General features: G+C 35.3%; 1 protein-coding gene across 1 annotated transcript; it reads left to right on the top strand.

Moving 5' to 3' along the window:
• Window positions 1-2,078: 2,078 nt before the first annotated feature.
• LOC147168038 (uncharacterized) lies at window positions 2,079-11,709 on the top strand. Its single transcript, XM_086085528.1, has 6 exons — window positions 2,079-4,558; window positions 4,650-4,812; window positions 5,203-5,263; window positions 6,333-6,398; window positions 10,339-10,404; window positions 11,545-11,709. The coding sequence occupies exons 2-6, from the start codon at window positions 4,778-4,780 to the stop codon at window positions 11,707-11,709; spliced, it is 393 nt and encodes a 130-aa protein (XP_085941654.1). The 5' UTR covers window positions 2,079-4,558; window positions 4,650-4,777.
• Window positions 11,710-17,915: the final 6,206 nt, after the last annotated feature.

Genomic DNA, 17,915 nt, shown 5'->3' with positions numbered 1-17,915 from the left:
ATATCCAGATTCCAAAATGAAGGACTGCATGCTCCAAGCAGACTAAGAGAAGCTTATCCATGCTTTTATCTTCAATGGACGCGATTATGGGGGTCTTCTGACGGGACTTTCTCAGAACAGCTGCAGCTCGGGTTCTGACCAAAAGAAAGAGATCAGAACACATTACTCCAGTCGTACAGACGTGTTTTACTGGCTCCCAGTCAGCTGTAGAATATATTTCAAAACTCTGCTACTGGTCTATTAAAAAAAATTACCGAATGGTCTGGGACCTGAATATATTCAAGAAATTATTAAATAAAAACTCAGTAGGGCTCTGAGATCTGCAGACTTGCATCAGTTAGTGGAACCCAGAGTTCAAAGTAAACATGGTTTCTGTGGATTTATAATGATGAGTTATCTGAATATTTATGTTATATTATTATTATGGAGTGGTTCATTATTAGTTACTTTTGTTATCCTCAGCAATATATTTTTGTATTTTATTTATTTATTTACCATTGATGTAAACTAAGAATATATGAAAAAGGGAGCTGTTTTATTTTGTTGTTGTTATTGTTGTATGTTTATTACTGTTATTATTATTATTATTTTTTTTAACTCTTTTTCATGTTCAAATAAACTCACTCAACTCAAGCTGCATTTAGCTGTTATGCTGCACACAAATGGAAAAAGCTGTAAACAGAAGTGAAGTCAGCCCAAATGTAAATGTTTTTTTGCTTTTTTTTTTTTTTTTACCTATACCAGTTTTTTAAATTAAGGCCTTGTTAAAAAAAAATTAAATCCTTTCAGAGTGATCAATCTGAAAAGTACTAATTTCTTATTTTTTTTTACTTTTAACTCATTCACTTCCAGCCATTTTCACTGAAGCAACCCCCTTCGCTCCTGGCTTTTTTTTTACCGGATTTTGACAGATTTTTCAAAGGCCCACAGAATATTGTGTTTTATTACTATAAAAACATGGAACCTACCAAAAGAAAGATTAAAGTCTGAAGACATTTGTATCTATTTCCGTTTTGCAGCAATTAGCATTAGAATGTAGCTAAGTTTCATCATTATTCACAAATCTGTTTAAAACAGTGGGGAAAACAGCTTTTTTTCAACATGGCCCTGGTTGATCTCTTATACTCTGCTGCCAAATGCTGGCCATTTTTGTAATACAGTAACTACCATTGCTTCAAGCATTCTCTTCAGTTCAGAGGCTGCATCAAAGCCTTCTGTATGCTCCAGTATAAAAAATATTAATTATAATATTTAAAATAGAATGTATTATTATACGTTTTTGGGAGCAAATAAAATGAGTAAAAAAAAAAGAAGAAGTTTTCTGTTAATGTGTTTTAACGTTAATGTATGTTCTTTTAGTAATTTTTGCAAGCTAATTTTGTTTTCTCTTTTGCTTGTCATTAACTGTTGTGTGTGCTGATACTTTCAGATGTGCAGAGGTGGGCAAAACTGTCGTTTCATCGGCCCGTCATTGAATGTGACGGATGCCCGCCTTTCGGCGAGTTCCCCCGCATTTTCGACGAGTGCTTTATGACACACAGCCTCATAAATGTACGAGGACTGAGCATCGATTGAAGCAGGTTTACGTTTGTTGATCCGGGTCAGTACGGACAGTCCTTCTCAGTCTGTGCATCTTCACGAGACTTCGCATCATAAAGCACTCGCCGAAAATGCGGAAGCACTTGCCGAAAGGTGGGCACCCAATGACGGGCTGATGATGGTGTCTTTGCTTGTGTGAAGCACATTGAGTTGCCTGGTGTATGAAATGTGCTACAGAAATACAGCTGTGTTGCCGTGCCTTCTTGTGATTGATAAATATCTAGTTTTACTCAAGATCAGTGTTGTGAAGTAAATGTGAAACAAAGAAATGGAGGCAGAGGCACCTAGTAAAGATCGGAGGATAGAGAAACAAGGACATTTCTGAAGTAACTGAATCTTCCAAATCCTACACTTGTTATTGTTTATGTTTATGTAGTAATTTTTGATGGTTGGGGTTAGGGGAAGGGGCTAGAAAATGCATCATGTTTATGAGATGTCCCCATGAGGATACAAAGACAAGTGTGTGTGTGTGTGTGTGTGTGTGTGTGTGTGTGTGTGTGTGTGTGTGTGTTTGCCTTTGTGTATTATGAGGACATGTCACCTGAATACACGCAACACTGCGAGGACATTTTGAATTATGAGGACACAGCCCATGTCCTCATAATTCATTCAATGCAGAAGTGCTTCTAGGGCTGTAGAAGGCTTAAATCCAAAGTTTTAGCCAATGTCCTTGTAAACCATAATTACATGAATTTGTGTATTTTTGTGTATTTGATGACGCCCCCTGTAGGAAGGTCCTCGTAATGCACCACTTCATGAATTATTCACACCAGTGTATATTTCACAGCATTTGATTGGCTGACCGTCACCTGTCCCCACAATTACGCACATGTCCCCATAATTCCGTTTTTTCTCAAAATGCTGTGTATTGTGAATGTTTGTCTGTAGACGCAGAGCCTTTTTTTTTTTTGCAGCCACCAATTCCTAAGTAGATAAATTAAATAATGAAATACACTATGACATTTAATTATATATTTCAGCATTTAATTCTTGCAGTGGTTGTTTATTTGAAAATATACAATGGTTAACAGCTGTTTATCACATCACTTTGAACAGCTGGAGGCAGAGACAGAGAAACTGTCAGTGCCGTATATTGATTCATCATTTAACATCCCACCCTGCCTTTACAATGTAACATCTTTCTGTACACCAGTGGCCAAATGTTTTGAGAATGACATTGATTTTCTAAAAATCTCCAGTGCTGACTTATTATTATTGTTTTTTTATGATGGCAATTTGCATGTACTCCAGAATGTTATAGTGATTAGATGAATTGCAAAGTCCCTATTTGCCATGAAAATTAAAGTAATTTCCTTTAGTGACCTTACAAACTTTAAGTGAAGAAGGCTTCAGGGCACCCAAGAAAATCCAGCAAATGCCAGGACTATCTCCCAAAGTTGATTCAGCTGCGGGATAAGGACATCACCACCAGTGTAGAGCTTGCTCAGGAATGGCAGTAAGCAGGTATGAGTGCATCTACACCCATGGTGAGGGAGTAAGACTTTTGGAGGATGGCCTGGTGTGACCAGTGAAAAGGGGATTCCATAAATACAGACCAAAATAAGAAAAAAAGAGTTGAAGTTATTTTCTCTGATTAACCCCCTTTCCAAATGTTTGGGGCATCCGGAAAAATGCTTGTCTGGAGAAGAAAAGGTGAGCGCTACCATCAGTCCTGCTTCATGCCAAAAGGAAAGCATCATGTGACCATTCATTTGCAGGGTTGCTTCTCAGCCAAGGAATTGGGCTCGCTCACAATTTTGCCAAAAAACACATGCATCCATTACTAAAGTATAGTACTAAAACATCCTCGGACAGCAACTGTATGACAGCAGCAAGGTTATTTTATTTACTAAAGCAAAAAAACATTTTCGTTAATGAAAAAAAAAACCTTTTTAAAAAACTGAAACTGAAATCACATTTTATGATTACAAAATGATCTATAATTCTAGCAATAATATCCTTTGTTTTCGTCTGTGGTAATTCATTTAATATATGAGCCTTTGGGGTTCATTTTAAATGTGATCTATTTTTTTTTATTGACACTGTAAATCATAGAACAATAGCCACTCTTATCAACAAAGTTCATAATCCAACGACTGAACCAATTTGTTGATTTGAACGGGATTTATTATATTGCCCTGAGTACGGAAGTGACGTCATCTAGCAGCCCCGATAGAGAACCGCCCCCGGCTCTATTTACTTCACGAGATGTGATGGCGTGTAGCTGTGCTAATGAGGTAGGTTTGAAGCTCGAATTTTTCCTGTTGTTGTTGGTCGCTTGTGTACATTGCTCCCTCTTTCGCGAAAATGATTTATAATGCAAGTCCAGTGTAAGTGCAGCTAAGCTTACGTTAGCATACCTAACCATCTGTTGATTATGATGGATGCAGCTAATTATTTAGAATTGCTACGCTTCTGTTAGCGACGGTTAGCATAGCAGAGCTAACCGTCTGTTGAGTAAGATGAATGCTAATTGCAATTTTTAAGAGGAAAGCAATAACAGGCTGGTTTTTGATGTGAAAATATACAATGGCTTAGTATTACCAGTACAGTATAAATGAAGTATTGGTAAATTGCTGCATTTGTGTTTACTTAAATTTGTTCTTTCAATAGAAATATTTCAGTAAAGTCTGTTAGTGTTCATTACATTTAATTTATGCAAATATTTAGCAGAGCTGTGCTATCCACTGTATTTTATTTTCGTTGGCACATTTACTGCACACTGCACAGGCTATTATGGTACACTGAAAGTCAACTTCAAGACATCTGCACCAAGTTACCTATCAAACTGATTGAAACTCATTTTTTTCTATAGCTTTAGATCATTATCTTCAGTGAGACATGTCAGTCATGAGGCCACAGAGGGCAAAAGTTAAACCCAAAGAAGAGGTAGCATACTTTTCATCCTTAGGTAAAGACAAGAATGGCTTCACCATAAAATATATTAATTAATTCAAAGGTGAGTATTGGTAAAATATTCTTTAGTATGGGTCTAGTTTTCATTATTGTTATAATGAAATATTTCTGTTGTATCCTTTTTTCTTTGTAAGGTCGAGGAGTGTTCAGTTCCTGCTCCTTTCAGAAGAGAGACTTTCCTACTGAATATCGAGGAGAAGTTCTAAGCAAACAGGAACGTGAAAACAGGCTGAGAGTGTATCATGATGCCCGGAAGGTTTTCATGTTTGAATTTCGCTACAATGGAAAAACACTATGGTATGTTTATATGGTGTGTTGTCACACTTAATTTTGTTTTTTTGGGGGGATATCGTGCAAGGTTTGACAAAACATAAAAGATTAATTAAAACTCAAAAGCAAAAGTACATTCTTTTCTCAATATAATTTTTTTATTTTTTTATTTCATTTTTTACAATATTGTGACTTGTTTTTTTATTTTACTTTTACAGTTATCGTGAGTATCGCTAACCTCACAATATCATGTTAATTATCATATCGTGATTTCTTATGACATTTGGATATTGTGTCATACATGTGACATACTAGAATTACTGGTCGCACATTCATGATTACATGAAATTATATTATAGCAGTCTAGTCTTAGTAAGAATTTAATTGTATTGGTATTTTTCTATTCATCTGCCCCAGGTTTCCACTGAAGCACAACCTGATGAAGACACAGCTATCAGACTGCGCCAAAGTTGACCAGGTGACTAGATTTCTTTTTGAATGTTGTTGAAATCAGTTTTCCGAAGCAAGACATTAGTGGAGGGTGGAGATACTAGGGCTGCACAATATGTGGAAAATATCTTGCCGCACGAATGACTCATGCAATATGTGTATTGCAAAGACGTGCAACAAATGAATATTGGATTAATTGTATACTTTAGTCTGAGGCTAAGCGATATGGCCAAAAAATAAAATAAAAAGTATTTTAAACCAACCATCCAGCATTCTGCCACCACTTGTGCAAAATTACAACTCACAATAACATCTGGATGTAACAGAACATAACAACAGCTTTTAATAATCCAGAAGACAAAATACATTTCACGATTTAGCAAATTTTCAACGATTCAATTTAAATTAAATTTATTCAATTAATTTGATTTATTGCCAGGCCCTACTTGAGTCTGAATTTGACCAATCAGAGACAACATTAATTGCGCATCGCCATACAAGAGAATTGTATCGAGGAGCATTACTAACAAAAAATAACTTATTTGGATAAGACTAGATCACAATGAGCATGATTATTTTTCTGCACGTACGTGTATTTCTTTAATTAGATTATATAGATATATATATTAGGTCCATGTTCAATGTCAAAATAATCTCCATCACTGTATAAAACACCCATGTCGCATGTTTTGTCAATACTGTGCAGACCTCACAGGTGCATAGTCTTCACAATGTCGTAGTTGTGAATAACTGACACTCTGAGGACAGTGTATTTACACACTGCGAATGTAAAATAAGTTTTCAGGGGTTTGGAGTTACACATACAGTCCTCATAATTCATACTCTGGTATGGACACTCTGAGGACTGTGTATTTTCTATTAATTGTTTCATTGTGAAAAATAGACGTCACCAATTTACACAAACCACTAGTGCTGACGGATTATTTATTTTTCAAATAGCAAATAAAATGTATTTGCATTCACAATACTTTAACCTATTCATTGTTCTTTATGTACTGTAACTGTGTAAATGCACAGGTACAGTCGTGTTACTAAGAATTTAATTTTATATGTATTTTTCTCTTCATGTGTACCAGGTTTCAAATGAAGCACAACCTGAAGACATAGCTAAAGATGTAGCTGTCACAGACCAAGTTGACCAGGTGACTAGATTTGTTTTTGAATGTTGATGTTGAAATACATTTTTCAGAAGCAAGACGTAGATATGTATGTATATATATATATATATATATATATATATATATATATATATATATATATATATAGATATATAGATATGTATGTATATATATAGATATATAGATATGTATGTATATATACATACATATATATATATATACTGTATATATAGAGTGTGTATGTATACAGTATATGTATAGATCTTTTTTTTAGGTCCGTGTTAAATGTTTAATCTCCATCACTGTATAAAACACCCATGTCGCATGTTTTGTCAATACTGTGTAACCCTTGCAGATACATAGTCCTCACAATGTCGTAGTTGTGAATAACTGACACTCTGAGGACAGTGTATTTACACACTGCGAATGTAAAATAAGTTTTCAGGGGTTTGGAGTTACACATACAGTCCTCATAATTCATACTCTGGTATGGACACTCTGAGGACTGTGTGTTTTCTATTAATTGTTTCATTGTGAAAAATAGACGTCACCAATTTACACAAACCACTAGTGCTGACGGATTATTTATTTTTCAAATAGCAAATAAAATGTGTTTGCATTCACAATACTTTAACCTATTCATTGTTCTTTATGTACTGTAACTGTGTAAATGCACAGGTGGTCGTGTTACTAAGAATTGAATTTTATATGTATTTTTCTCTTCATGTGTACCAGGTTTCAACTGAAGCACAACCTGAAGACATAGCTGAAGACGTAGCTGTCACAGACCAAGTTGACCAGGTGACGAGATTTATTTTTGAATGTTGATGTTGAAATCCATTTTTCAGAAGCAAGATGTTGCACAATTTATAAAAAAAAATATCTTGTCGCACGAATGGCTCATGCAATATGTGTATTGCAAAGACATGCAACAAATGAATATTGGATTGTATACTTTAGTCTGATTTTGACCAATCAGAGACTACCTTAATTGCGCATCGCCATACAAGAGAATTGTATTGAGGAGCATTACTAACAAAATATAACATTTGGATAAGACTAGATCACAATGAATATGCTTATTTTTCCGCATTAACGTGCATTTCTTTCTTTGGATTATAAAGATCTCTCTATCTCTATCTTTATCTCTATATCTATCTATCTATATCTATATATCTGTCTCTCTATGTCTCTCTCTCTCTATATACAGTATATATATCTATACATCTATATCTGTATGCATGTGTGTGTGTATGTATGTATGTGTGTGTATATATATATATATATATATATATATATATATATATATATATATATATATATATATATATATATATATATACTGTATATATAGAGTATGTATGTATGTATATATGTATATGTATGTATGTGTATATATACAGTATATGTATAGATCTTTTTTTTAGGTCCGTGTTAAATGTTTAATCTCCATCACTGTATAAAACACCCATGTCGCATGTTTTGTCAATACTGTGCAGCCATCACAGGTGCATAGTCCTCACAATGTCGTAGTTGTGAATAACTGACACTCTGAGGACAGTGTATTTACACACTGCGAATGTAAAATAAGTTTTCAGGGGTTTGGAGTTACACATACAGTCCTCATAATTCATACTCTGGTATGGACACTCTGAGGACTGTGTATTTTCTATTGATTGCTTCATTGTGAAAAATAGACGTCACCAATTTACACAAACCACTAGTGCTGACGGATTATTTATTTTTCAAATAGCAAATAAAATGTGTTTGCATTCACAATACTTTAACCTATTCATTGTTCTTTATGTACTGTAACTGTGTAAATGCACAGGTGGTCGTGTTACTAAGAATTGAATTTTATATGTATTTTTCTCTTCATGTGTACCAGGTTTCAACTGAAGCACAACCTGAAGACATAGCTGAAGACGTAGCTGTCACAGACCAAGTTGACCAGGTGACGAGATTTCTTTTTGAATGTTGATGTTGAAATCCATTTTTCAGAAGCAAGATGTTGCACAATTTATAAAAAAAAATATCTTGTCGCACGAATGGCTCATGCAATATGTGTATTGCAAACACATGCAACAAATGAATATTGGATTGTATACTTTAGTCTGATTTTGACCAATCAGAGACTACCTTAATTGCGCATCGCCATACAAGAGAATTGTATTGAGGAGCATTACTAACAAAATATAACATTTGGATAAGACTAGATCACAATGAGCATGCTTATTTTTCCGCATTAACGTGCATTTCTTTCTTTGGATTATAAAGATCTCTCTATCTCTATCTTTATCTCTATATCTATCTATCTATATCTATATATCTGTCTCTCTATGTCTCTCTCTCTCTATATACAGTATATATATCTATACATCTATATCTGTATGCATGTGTGTGTGTATGTATGTATGTGTATATATATATATATATATATATATATATATATATATATATATATATATAGATATATATATATATATAGATATATAGATATAGATATATATATATAGATATAGATATACTGTATATATAGAGTATGTATGTATGTATATATGTATATGTATGTATGTGTATATATACAGTATATGTATAGATCTTTTTTTTAGGTCCGTGTTAAATGTTTAATCTCCATCACTGTATAAAACACCCCTGTCGCATGTTTTGTCAATACTGTGCAGCCATCACAGGTGCATAGTCCTCACAATGTCGTAGTTGTGAATAACTGACACTCTGAGGACAGTGTATTTACACACTGCGAATGTAAAATAAGTTTTCAGGGGTTTGGAGTTACACATACAGTCCTCATAATTCATACTCTGGTATGGACACTCTGAGGACTGTGTATTTTCTATTGATTGTTTCATTGTGGAAAATAGACGTCACCAATTTACACAAACCACTAGTGCTGACGGATTATTTATTTTTGAAATGGCAAATAAAATGTGTTTGCATTCACAATACTTTAACCTATTCATTGTTCTTTATGTACTGTAACTGTGTAAATGCACAGGTACAGTCGTGTTACTAAGAATTTAATTTTATATGTATTTTTCTCTTCATGTGTACCAGGTTTCAACTGAAGCACAACCTGAAGACATAGCTAAAGACATAGCTGTCACAGACCAAGTTGACCAGGTGACAAGATTTCTTTTTGAATGTTGATGTTGAAATACATTTTTCAGAAGCAAGACGTTGCACAATTTATAAAAAAAAAAAGATCTTGTCGCACGAATGGCTCATGCAATAGGTGAATTGCAAAGACATGCAACAAATGAATATTGGATTGTATACTTTAGTCTGATTTTGACCAATCAGAGACTACCTTAATTGCACATCACCATACGAGAACCGTATCGAGGGGCATTACTAACAAAAAATAACTTAATTGGATAAGATTAGATCACAATGAGCATGCTTATTTTTCCGCATTAACGTGTATTTTTTTTTCATTGGATTATAAAAATATATAGATATAGATAGATCTTTTTTTTTAGGTCCATGTCGAAATAATCTCCATCACTGTATAAAACACCCATGTCGCATGTTTTGTCAATACTGTGCAGTCCTCGCAGGTGCATAGTCCTCACAATGTCGTAGTTGTGAATAACTGACACTCTGAGGACAGTGTATTTACACACTGCGAATGTAAAATAAGTTTTCAGGGCTTGGAGTTACACATACAGTCCTCATAATTCATACTCTGGTCAGGTATGGACACTCTGAGGACTGTGTATTTTCTATTAATTGTTTCATTGTGAAAAATAGACATCACCAATTTATACTAACCATTAGTGCTGACGGATTATTTATTTTTGAAATGGCAAATAAAATGTGTTTGCATTTACAATACTTTAACCTATTAATTGTTCTGTATGTACTGTAACTGTGTAAATGCACAGGTACAGTCGTGTTACTAAGAATTGAATTTTATATGTATTTTTCTCTTCATGTGTACCAGGTTTCAACTGAAGCACAACCTGAAGACATAGCTGAAGACGTAGCTGTCACAGACCAAGTTGACCAGGTGACGAGATTTCTTTTTGAATATTGATGTTGAAATCAGTTTTCAGAAGCAAGACGTTAGGAGTGAAGAGTGTAGAGTAGATGCTAGGGCTGAACTATATAACTAACAAATATAATCACAACAATTTTTTATGCAATGTGTATTGCCAAGACGTTCAAAATATTGTATCCAACAATAAGCTTGTATGGGACTAAAATTCCTACAAGTCAACATTAAAAATATCTCAAATTGAAGATTTGTTGGCAGTTTGGTGATTTGGATTATGCACTGTAGTGATCTTTTGTTCCCATTAATTTATTTATGGTGGATTTTAGAGATGAACTCGCTATCAATTTTATTTTATTTTTTTAAACAGAAGTGTAAACATCAGGTAGTTAATTTACTTGTATCAAGCTTGGATAAATGTGCTTTATGTTTTGGACCTTTCGCTGCACTAGAATGGACTGGCATGATGGGTATTTTATAATTGTCTCAATCTTAACGACTGTCTGACTCGGTAAAATAGAAAAGTCTACTGTAACTGAAGGACTGTATCACACAATATCTGTTTTAGGGGCAATGCCATAGATTAAGCATATTAACTATCCCTCTTGTTAAATGCTTCATCTCATCTTTCGAATAAATGTGACTAGATTTATAATAATCTTTAGTATGTGCACAAACTTTAGGTTCTAAATGCTTTTCTAGTTTGCTCCAGCATCTGGCACATATCCCGTTTAAAAAAAATGCAAAACTGCTTGATGATGAAGACCTTTGGTAAATTAACTTTAGCACATTAGCCCATCAATGGCGGGAGCTACTTCTGCCGCGAGCGCTCGACACTTTTCTCAAGCTTCTACTTCGAGTGTAACATCACTAAGTAACAGCGAAGTAAAGCTAGTAAATATTTATGACCACCCGCCAAAATGAATTTTAACCCGCATCTGGCAGGTTAATTTTAGAGCCACTGTATATATGCATAAGTATGTGTGCATCTACTGTATATATGGATATCATTGCTGTCCTGTGAAAAACACGTTTCCATTTTTAGGTCGCGGGCTGCTCTCCGGTAGCTCCTATGGTGGAAGTGTTTTTCACAGAACAGCGACAATATGTGTATGTATGTATGTATGTAATAATTGTTTTCGTTTAAAAAATTAGGTTGCTGATGTATCCAGTTCAAGTGAGGATTCGTTAGCAGAGGAATATGTTCCAGATTCTCACAGTACTTCGGACACTTCCTACATTGAACCTGTTTCAGAAATTCAGAAATCCGAAGGTATTTCAGGAATGAGCTATGGGAAAACTGCTCATCCTTTAAGATGAGAGGTAGTCATGTTTTAAAGAATAAAATGTTCAATGTTCACTGACTCTTTTGCATCTGGTTTCATGTCGAGCTTATCCATTACAAAGCTGTGTTTGACCTAGATAACCTGTTCACATAAGAAGCAGTTTTATTAACATACCAGTTTCAGTCTGTCCTAAAATTGTAAGTTGTAACATGAGCACCATGTTAAAACTTACAATTTTAGGACAGATCAGGTATGACTTTGCATTTCACAGTATTGTTATGTACAACAATGTGTCCTTATATCAGGTAAGTCATTACACATCAATGCCATTTTAGTTTGTGTAAAGTCAGAATGCCAGAACTTTCAAATCACTTCAGTGACATGGTTGCTGTGTGTTGTGTAAACTTTGTCCTTGTAATGTGAGTTGGTCCTCATAATTACCATTTTTGCAATGGGCGTGGCTTATTTAGGTCATTATCTATGTCCTCACAATTACGGATTTTTTCAGGTTTTTCTTTTTTTCGTGTGTTGAGTTTTTTCAAGTTTTGAAGTGAAATTTTCCTGGACAACCCCAAAAAAAAATTTTGGGTGCAAGTCCCATCTCTCTGGCATTAGCAGAAAGGGGTGTCCCTGTAATACACAATTAAACCGGTTTGGAAAAAATGTCCTCATAATACACAGAGGCAAGTATGTGTGTGTGTGTGTGTGTGTGTGTGTGTGTGTGTGTGTGTGTGTGTGTGTGTGTGTGTGTGTGTGTGTGTGTGTGTGTGTGTGTGTGTGTGCGCGTGCTTACGGATAGGTCTGATGCCACTGAACATTTTGTGCGCTTGTTATTATTATTATGTTTGCGACCTCCATTCGTTCGGGGTGGGATGAGGGAGAGAAGGAGAGAGAGGAAGTTCTGTGGCTTGAGAAAAAAAGAAGAAGAGCAATAGCATAAATGCAGATGTGCTTGTGTTTAACTTTAAACTAACATAACAGTGGTTGAAAGTAAAAATATATTCATAATTGAGTGATCACACTGTAAGAGTCTTTTGTGTCAAATACCATAAGTCTAGTAAAATAAATTAAAAATTAAAAAATACCACCCACCGGAGTTTATGTTCATAAGCAGGCTACTAACGTAATATGGGCATTTTTATGTAAAAATGCAAAAAGTTTTTTTCCCGAAGGACACGGTTTGTGTTGCTGTTATATGCTTTGTAATATGACTTAATAATCCAATCAATCTTGATTATGTCAAAGCAAATATTATGTTAATTAATAGTCTGTGATTTATTGCTGTGTGTGTGATTGATTTTGTTTGAATGCCAAAATGTAAGACGCATTTCTTCAGCTCAGTATGTTCAAGGCTTAGCTCATCATAATCATTCACTTCTGTTTGTCTTAACTGTCATATCCGTTATCATCTCCTGAACCTATTTCATCTCTTCATCCCTCTCTTTCTAATGATCATCACAAGCCTCACTCCATGTGTCTGTGACACTAACAAAGACAACCCAAGTTGTTATCAGCACTCAGTTTATAAGCCTGCATCTGTGATGGTATAGGGTTGCATGAGTGTGTGTGGCATGGGCAGCTTTCACATCTGGAAAGGCATCGTCAATGCAGAAAGGTATATTCAGATTGGAGAACAACATATGCTCCCATCCAGGCATCATCACTTTCAGAGAAGATCTTGCATTTCTGAACACGTTAATGACAGACCACATGCAGCACCAATTATAACATCATGGCTGCGTAGGAAAAGGATCCGGGTATTGAAATGGCCCGCCTGCAGTCCACTTCTTTCACTTGTAGAGCACATTTGGCGCATCATAAAGGCACCATTTCGGAGCCTGAAAACGGTCACTTTCCTACCTGGGGCCCAGAGTGGATAGATCTCAAAATGCCGTGCAGGTTGAACAGCACATAAGCATACCTTCCTGGAATGATGAGTAGTTATCGCAATTTGATCAGGCTGTGCCGCATTTCGATTACACATCATCCCAGTTATTTTTTGTTAACAGTGCACAGATGTCTGAACCCATTTGTTGTGTATGTGGTGAGGGGCAGGTACTACACTGCAAAAACTAAAACCTTAAGTAAGATATAATTTTTTTAATTAAACCTAAATTTGCTTATTTGGATTTGACAAGTTATTTTGAAATTGTCAGGCAAGATCATTGTGCTTTTTCTAAAGATACTCATTACTTAATTATCTTATTTGATCAAACAGTCTTGGCATTGAGTGTTAACAGCCAGTTTTAAGTACTGTGGGGATTAAAACAAGCATTTCTCAAATTTTAAGATGACAACTAACCAACATCAAAGGCCCTGAACTGGGGTTTCATAAATTTTCTTATTTTAAGATTTTGCATAATCCTAGTAATAAGATAAATGAAAAAAAACACAAGTATGAAAACAGACGAGTGCAATATGGTTAATTTCGTTATATTTACTATTTTACAAATTTTTCCTTCTTTCATTACCAACTCAGTGGTCTAGTGGTAGAGTGCCTACCCTCAGACAAGAAGGTTGTGGGTTAAATTCCTGGCTAGGTCATGAAAAAGAAAATAGGACCTGTTACCTCCCTGCTTAACACTCAGGCTATGTTATCCAAGCCTAAAAAAATACTCATGTATTTTAAGAAAATAGTTCTAAAAAAAACCCATTGACATTACTTGTTTTTAGTCTGAAAATGTTTTTAGTCTGAAAATACTATTTTCAAGACTGCAGTGGTTGATAAGTATTATTTTCTTATTTTTCAAAATCTTACAGGTAAATTTAAGTACCATTTTCTTGTTCTGTTGGCAGATAATTTTGCTTATTTGAAGTAATAATTTTCTTATTTTACTATATTATTTCTTAAATTTTCTACAGTCCTTTTGGCAGTGCATGGATTGGAGCGTTGCTGTATTCATCTTTTGGATACATTTGTTGTCAGTCCACAGCAAAAGTATTTTGACTCATTTGACAGTACTTTTGGAGAGAATTGTTTTAATGTAATGTGAATTTTTTGTTGTTGTTTTTTCCCTTCTGTTTTGGAAACCAGGAGGACAGCAGCAGTGATAGCCATAGCAATGGGAGTAGTTCTGTAGACTCTGTGGGGGCCGCCGACAAGACCTCTAGTCCTCATCACAGCAGAACTGAAGTAACATTCTACAAGTTGACTCACTTCTACCAAAGTTATAAGATAAGATAAAATATGTGTTTGTTTGTTTTTACTCGCGTATCACTTTCAGATACTACGACTGATTATACCACATACAAGCAGAACCAAGAGATAGGGGTAACTTGCTCAGCATTCACTGGTGAAAAGAGATGCATGGGTATCTTGTAATAACCCCACTGAAACACTGATGAAATTTTCCAGTGGTTTTAGAGCCTGGCAAAAGAAGAATAACTTTATTTCCTTGCTAAAGGCTCTACTTTGCCAGACTTCTCCAAATAGTCATGACTCAGAAACTATGCCCACACTTTATATTACTGGTTCAGCACATACTATGTGGGTCAGCAGGCTGAGCCGCTCTGTTTCACAGCATTGGGTAGATCAGGGAGGAAGTCCTAAAATTATATATAGCTCACATTTCCTGGCACTACAGTTTCTGCAGAATAAAGTGAAGAAGTATACAACATCAAGAAATAACTCAACCAAAATCACTCTTATGTCATCTAAAAATATGGTAATTTTGTGTTGTTTACAAGCATACCGACTGTAGTTTGTTGACTATAGTTCAGTCAGATTTGGGGGGTTTAAATTCCATCTGTCCATGCTGTGACATTAGTGTAAATGTTTTAGCCTCTGCACACCGACCTCTGCATTGTGGATACAACTGGATTAATTAGCCTTAACATATATGTACTACCATTTTGTCACTTAATGTTGTAAACATGCCCAGCTTCAATCTTAATTTCTTCAATGTAAAGAATTAGTAACAAGTTGCGTATTAGGGCAACGTATTTTTTTTGCAGGGTGGCAAAATTCCGAGAAAAACCTCGCAAATTTGCCACTTTATAAAGTCTCAAATTTGCCACTTTGCTATTTTGTGAGAAGAAAAAACTCAGAAACGTACGAGAAATACACGTAACTTACTACTCGGATGTTTGTGCCAATACTTTTTGGTCGGGTTTTCAAATAAGGAGATAGTAATTGCTTTAGCAGAGATGAACCATATGATGTTTGAAGCGTTGTGTACTGCTAGCGACAAAGACGCCTTTGCGAAGGTCCACACCCTGAGGGTCAAACATTTAATTTAATTTGTTAAAATGTATATTTAATTGTACATTTATGTTTCCAGAATTATTTACACATTCAAACATTTTGGTATAATTTTGTGTACAAGTAGCTAAGTTGATGTGTCGAATCTGCTGCTCTGCGTCTTACACTTTTATTTAAAGTATGCTAGCTTCTCATTGGTTTGTATTAGTCAGCTGATAGGGGATCAGGAAGTGTTGTCGCCCTAGCTGCCTATGACGAGTAAAGTCTAAATTAAGAATGAATCCATCTCCATCCTACCTTTTCATTTTATAAACATTGTCCCATTAACCACCAACGAATTCTCACATTAGACAATAGCTACGCAGTTAGGGTATTTGTCGTAAGTTTCAGATTTTTTTTTCTTGCAAATTTGCCACTTTATAAACTCGCAATTTTGCGAGTTTTTTCCTCACAAATTTGCGACTTTATAAAGTGGCAAATTTGCAAGTTTTTTTTGGGAATATTACCCCCCTCTGAATTTTTTTTCCCTCCCCATTACCTCAAGCTAATTTGTGTGTGTGGAACTTTTTCCCCACACAGGTTAAGACCAAAATTGCAATTAAACAAATGCTGAAATAAGGACAATTGCTGCCATCTGCCCGTAGAGAAATGCCACAGTTGTGTGTGGACGGGTCAGTCCACATCAAGTAAACTAATCCAATGTTGTGTTAATATTTGTATTTATTATAGTTTATTTCAGGTCTGTCACTGGGACTGGATGATATTGTTTTAACTGCATTTTGGGAATGTGCATTGCCGATGCGCAAAAAATGTAAACATTGGAAATGTGCCATTTGAAAATGAATTTAATACCAGGTAAATCCAGCCAGGCTTGGCAACTCCAGAATTGCCATGCATTCTTCTGTTCAGGTTTACAGAGGAGCAGGATCTTATCCCAACTGACTTTGGGAGAGGGAGTCAGTCACAAGGCACAATCATTCGCACTCACATTCACATTTGGGCAATTTGGAGCCTTCATTTAAACGAGAATGCATGTTTTTTATAATGTGGGAGCATTGCCTTCCCTGCCCAAATATCAATGACACGTCTGCTAAACATAATGACAGGAGCGATGGCATATCTTTACACTTGCGTGGCACGACCATGAATATCTCTTTGGTCTCAGATCTTGCAATTATAGAATGATGTCACCCTAGGCTATGTAATGAATCCATGAATGTGTAAGGAGCAAGCTTATAGTGAAGCATGGCATGTGTAAAACATCCAGGACTTTCCATCTCTGAGTGTGCTTCCACAAGACTGCAGAAATTGTTATGTTTTTGCTTTCTCTTCATGTTTCAGTGACTTTTGTTTCATATGGCACAAGTTTTGTTCAGCACAACCATAGCTTTTAAACTTTGGCTACTTGAAAGTTTACTGATGATGATTCATGCAATGACAAATACAAATTGGAATATCAATACAGTACCTACTTCAAGACACACATTCGCAGTTTGCACTAAAGAAAGCATACCTGCATTGTTTGGCAGAGTTTAAACGGCATACGGTAGTTTATTGAATATATTTGTGCTGTCTTTTCTTTGATCCTTTCTCGGGTCTCTAGCTGGATTCTGAAGTATTCCGTTTAGGTGAACAGTATGGGATTGTTAATAGGTTTTAGGTGAATTAATGAGTAAACACTCACACATGCACACCTACACACCCGCACATGCACATGCACATGCACATACTCATGCACATACAAAAAAAGAAGAAAAAAAAGAGAGAGCAATGATGATGACATGTCGAATCGGTAAAATTACCGAATGAACAATACTGAGCTCGCTCAAGAAAAAAAAAAAAAAGAGGAGACATTATGCATACCTCCCCTCTCAATTTAAAACAAATTAAGGGGAAAAGTGATTACCAAAGTACGCAACCTATTCACATGCCCTCTGTTTTTCCCCTTGCATAATGTTCTATTTGCAACATTAAGTCCTTTTTTATTTTATTTTAGGCAAGTGATGCTGTTTGAAACAATGACAATAAGTTTGACGCAT

This window comes from Leptonotus elevatus, chromosome 9 (assembly GCF_054856555.1).
Source record: "Leptonotus elevatus isolate MCC_2025b chromosome 9, RoL_Lele_1.0, whole genome shotgun sequence".
In the NCBI taxonomy this organism is placed as follows: domain Eukaryota; kingdom Metazoa; phylum Chordata; class Actinopteri; order Syngnathiformes; family Syngnathidae; genus Leptonotus; species Leptonotus elevatus.
Note: the sequence above shows the minus strand (reverse complement) of the source record. Positions and strands in the feature narration are given on the sequence as shown.

What these genes read in the sequence shown, in the direction of transcription:
- LOC147168038 (XM_086085528.1), top strand. Translation starts at nt 4,778, where the DNA reads ATGTTTGAATTTCGCTACAATGGAAAAACACTATG. An exon ending in ACTGCGCCAAAGTTGACCAG is followed by an intron (nt 5,264 to 6,332) that starts GTGACTAGATTT and finishes CATGTGTACCAG; the next exon opens with GTTTCAAATGAAGCACAACC. An exon ending in TCACAGACCAAGTTGACCAG is followed by an intron (nt 6,399 to 10,338) that starts GTGACTAGATTT and finishes CATGTGTACCAG; the next exon opens with GTTTCAACTGAAGCACAACC.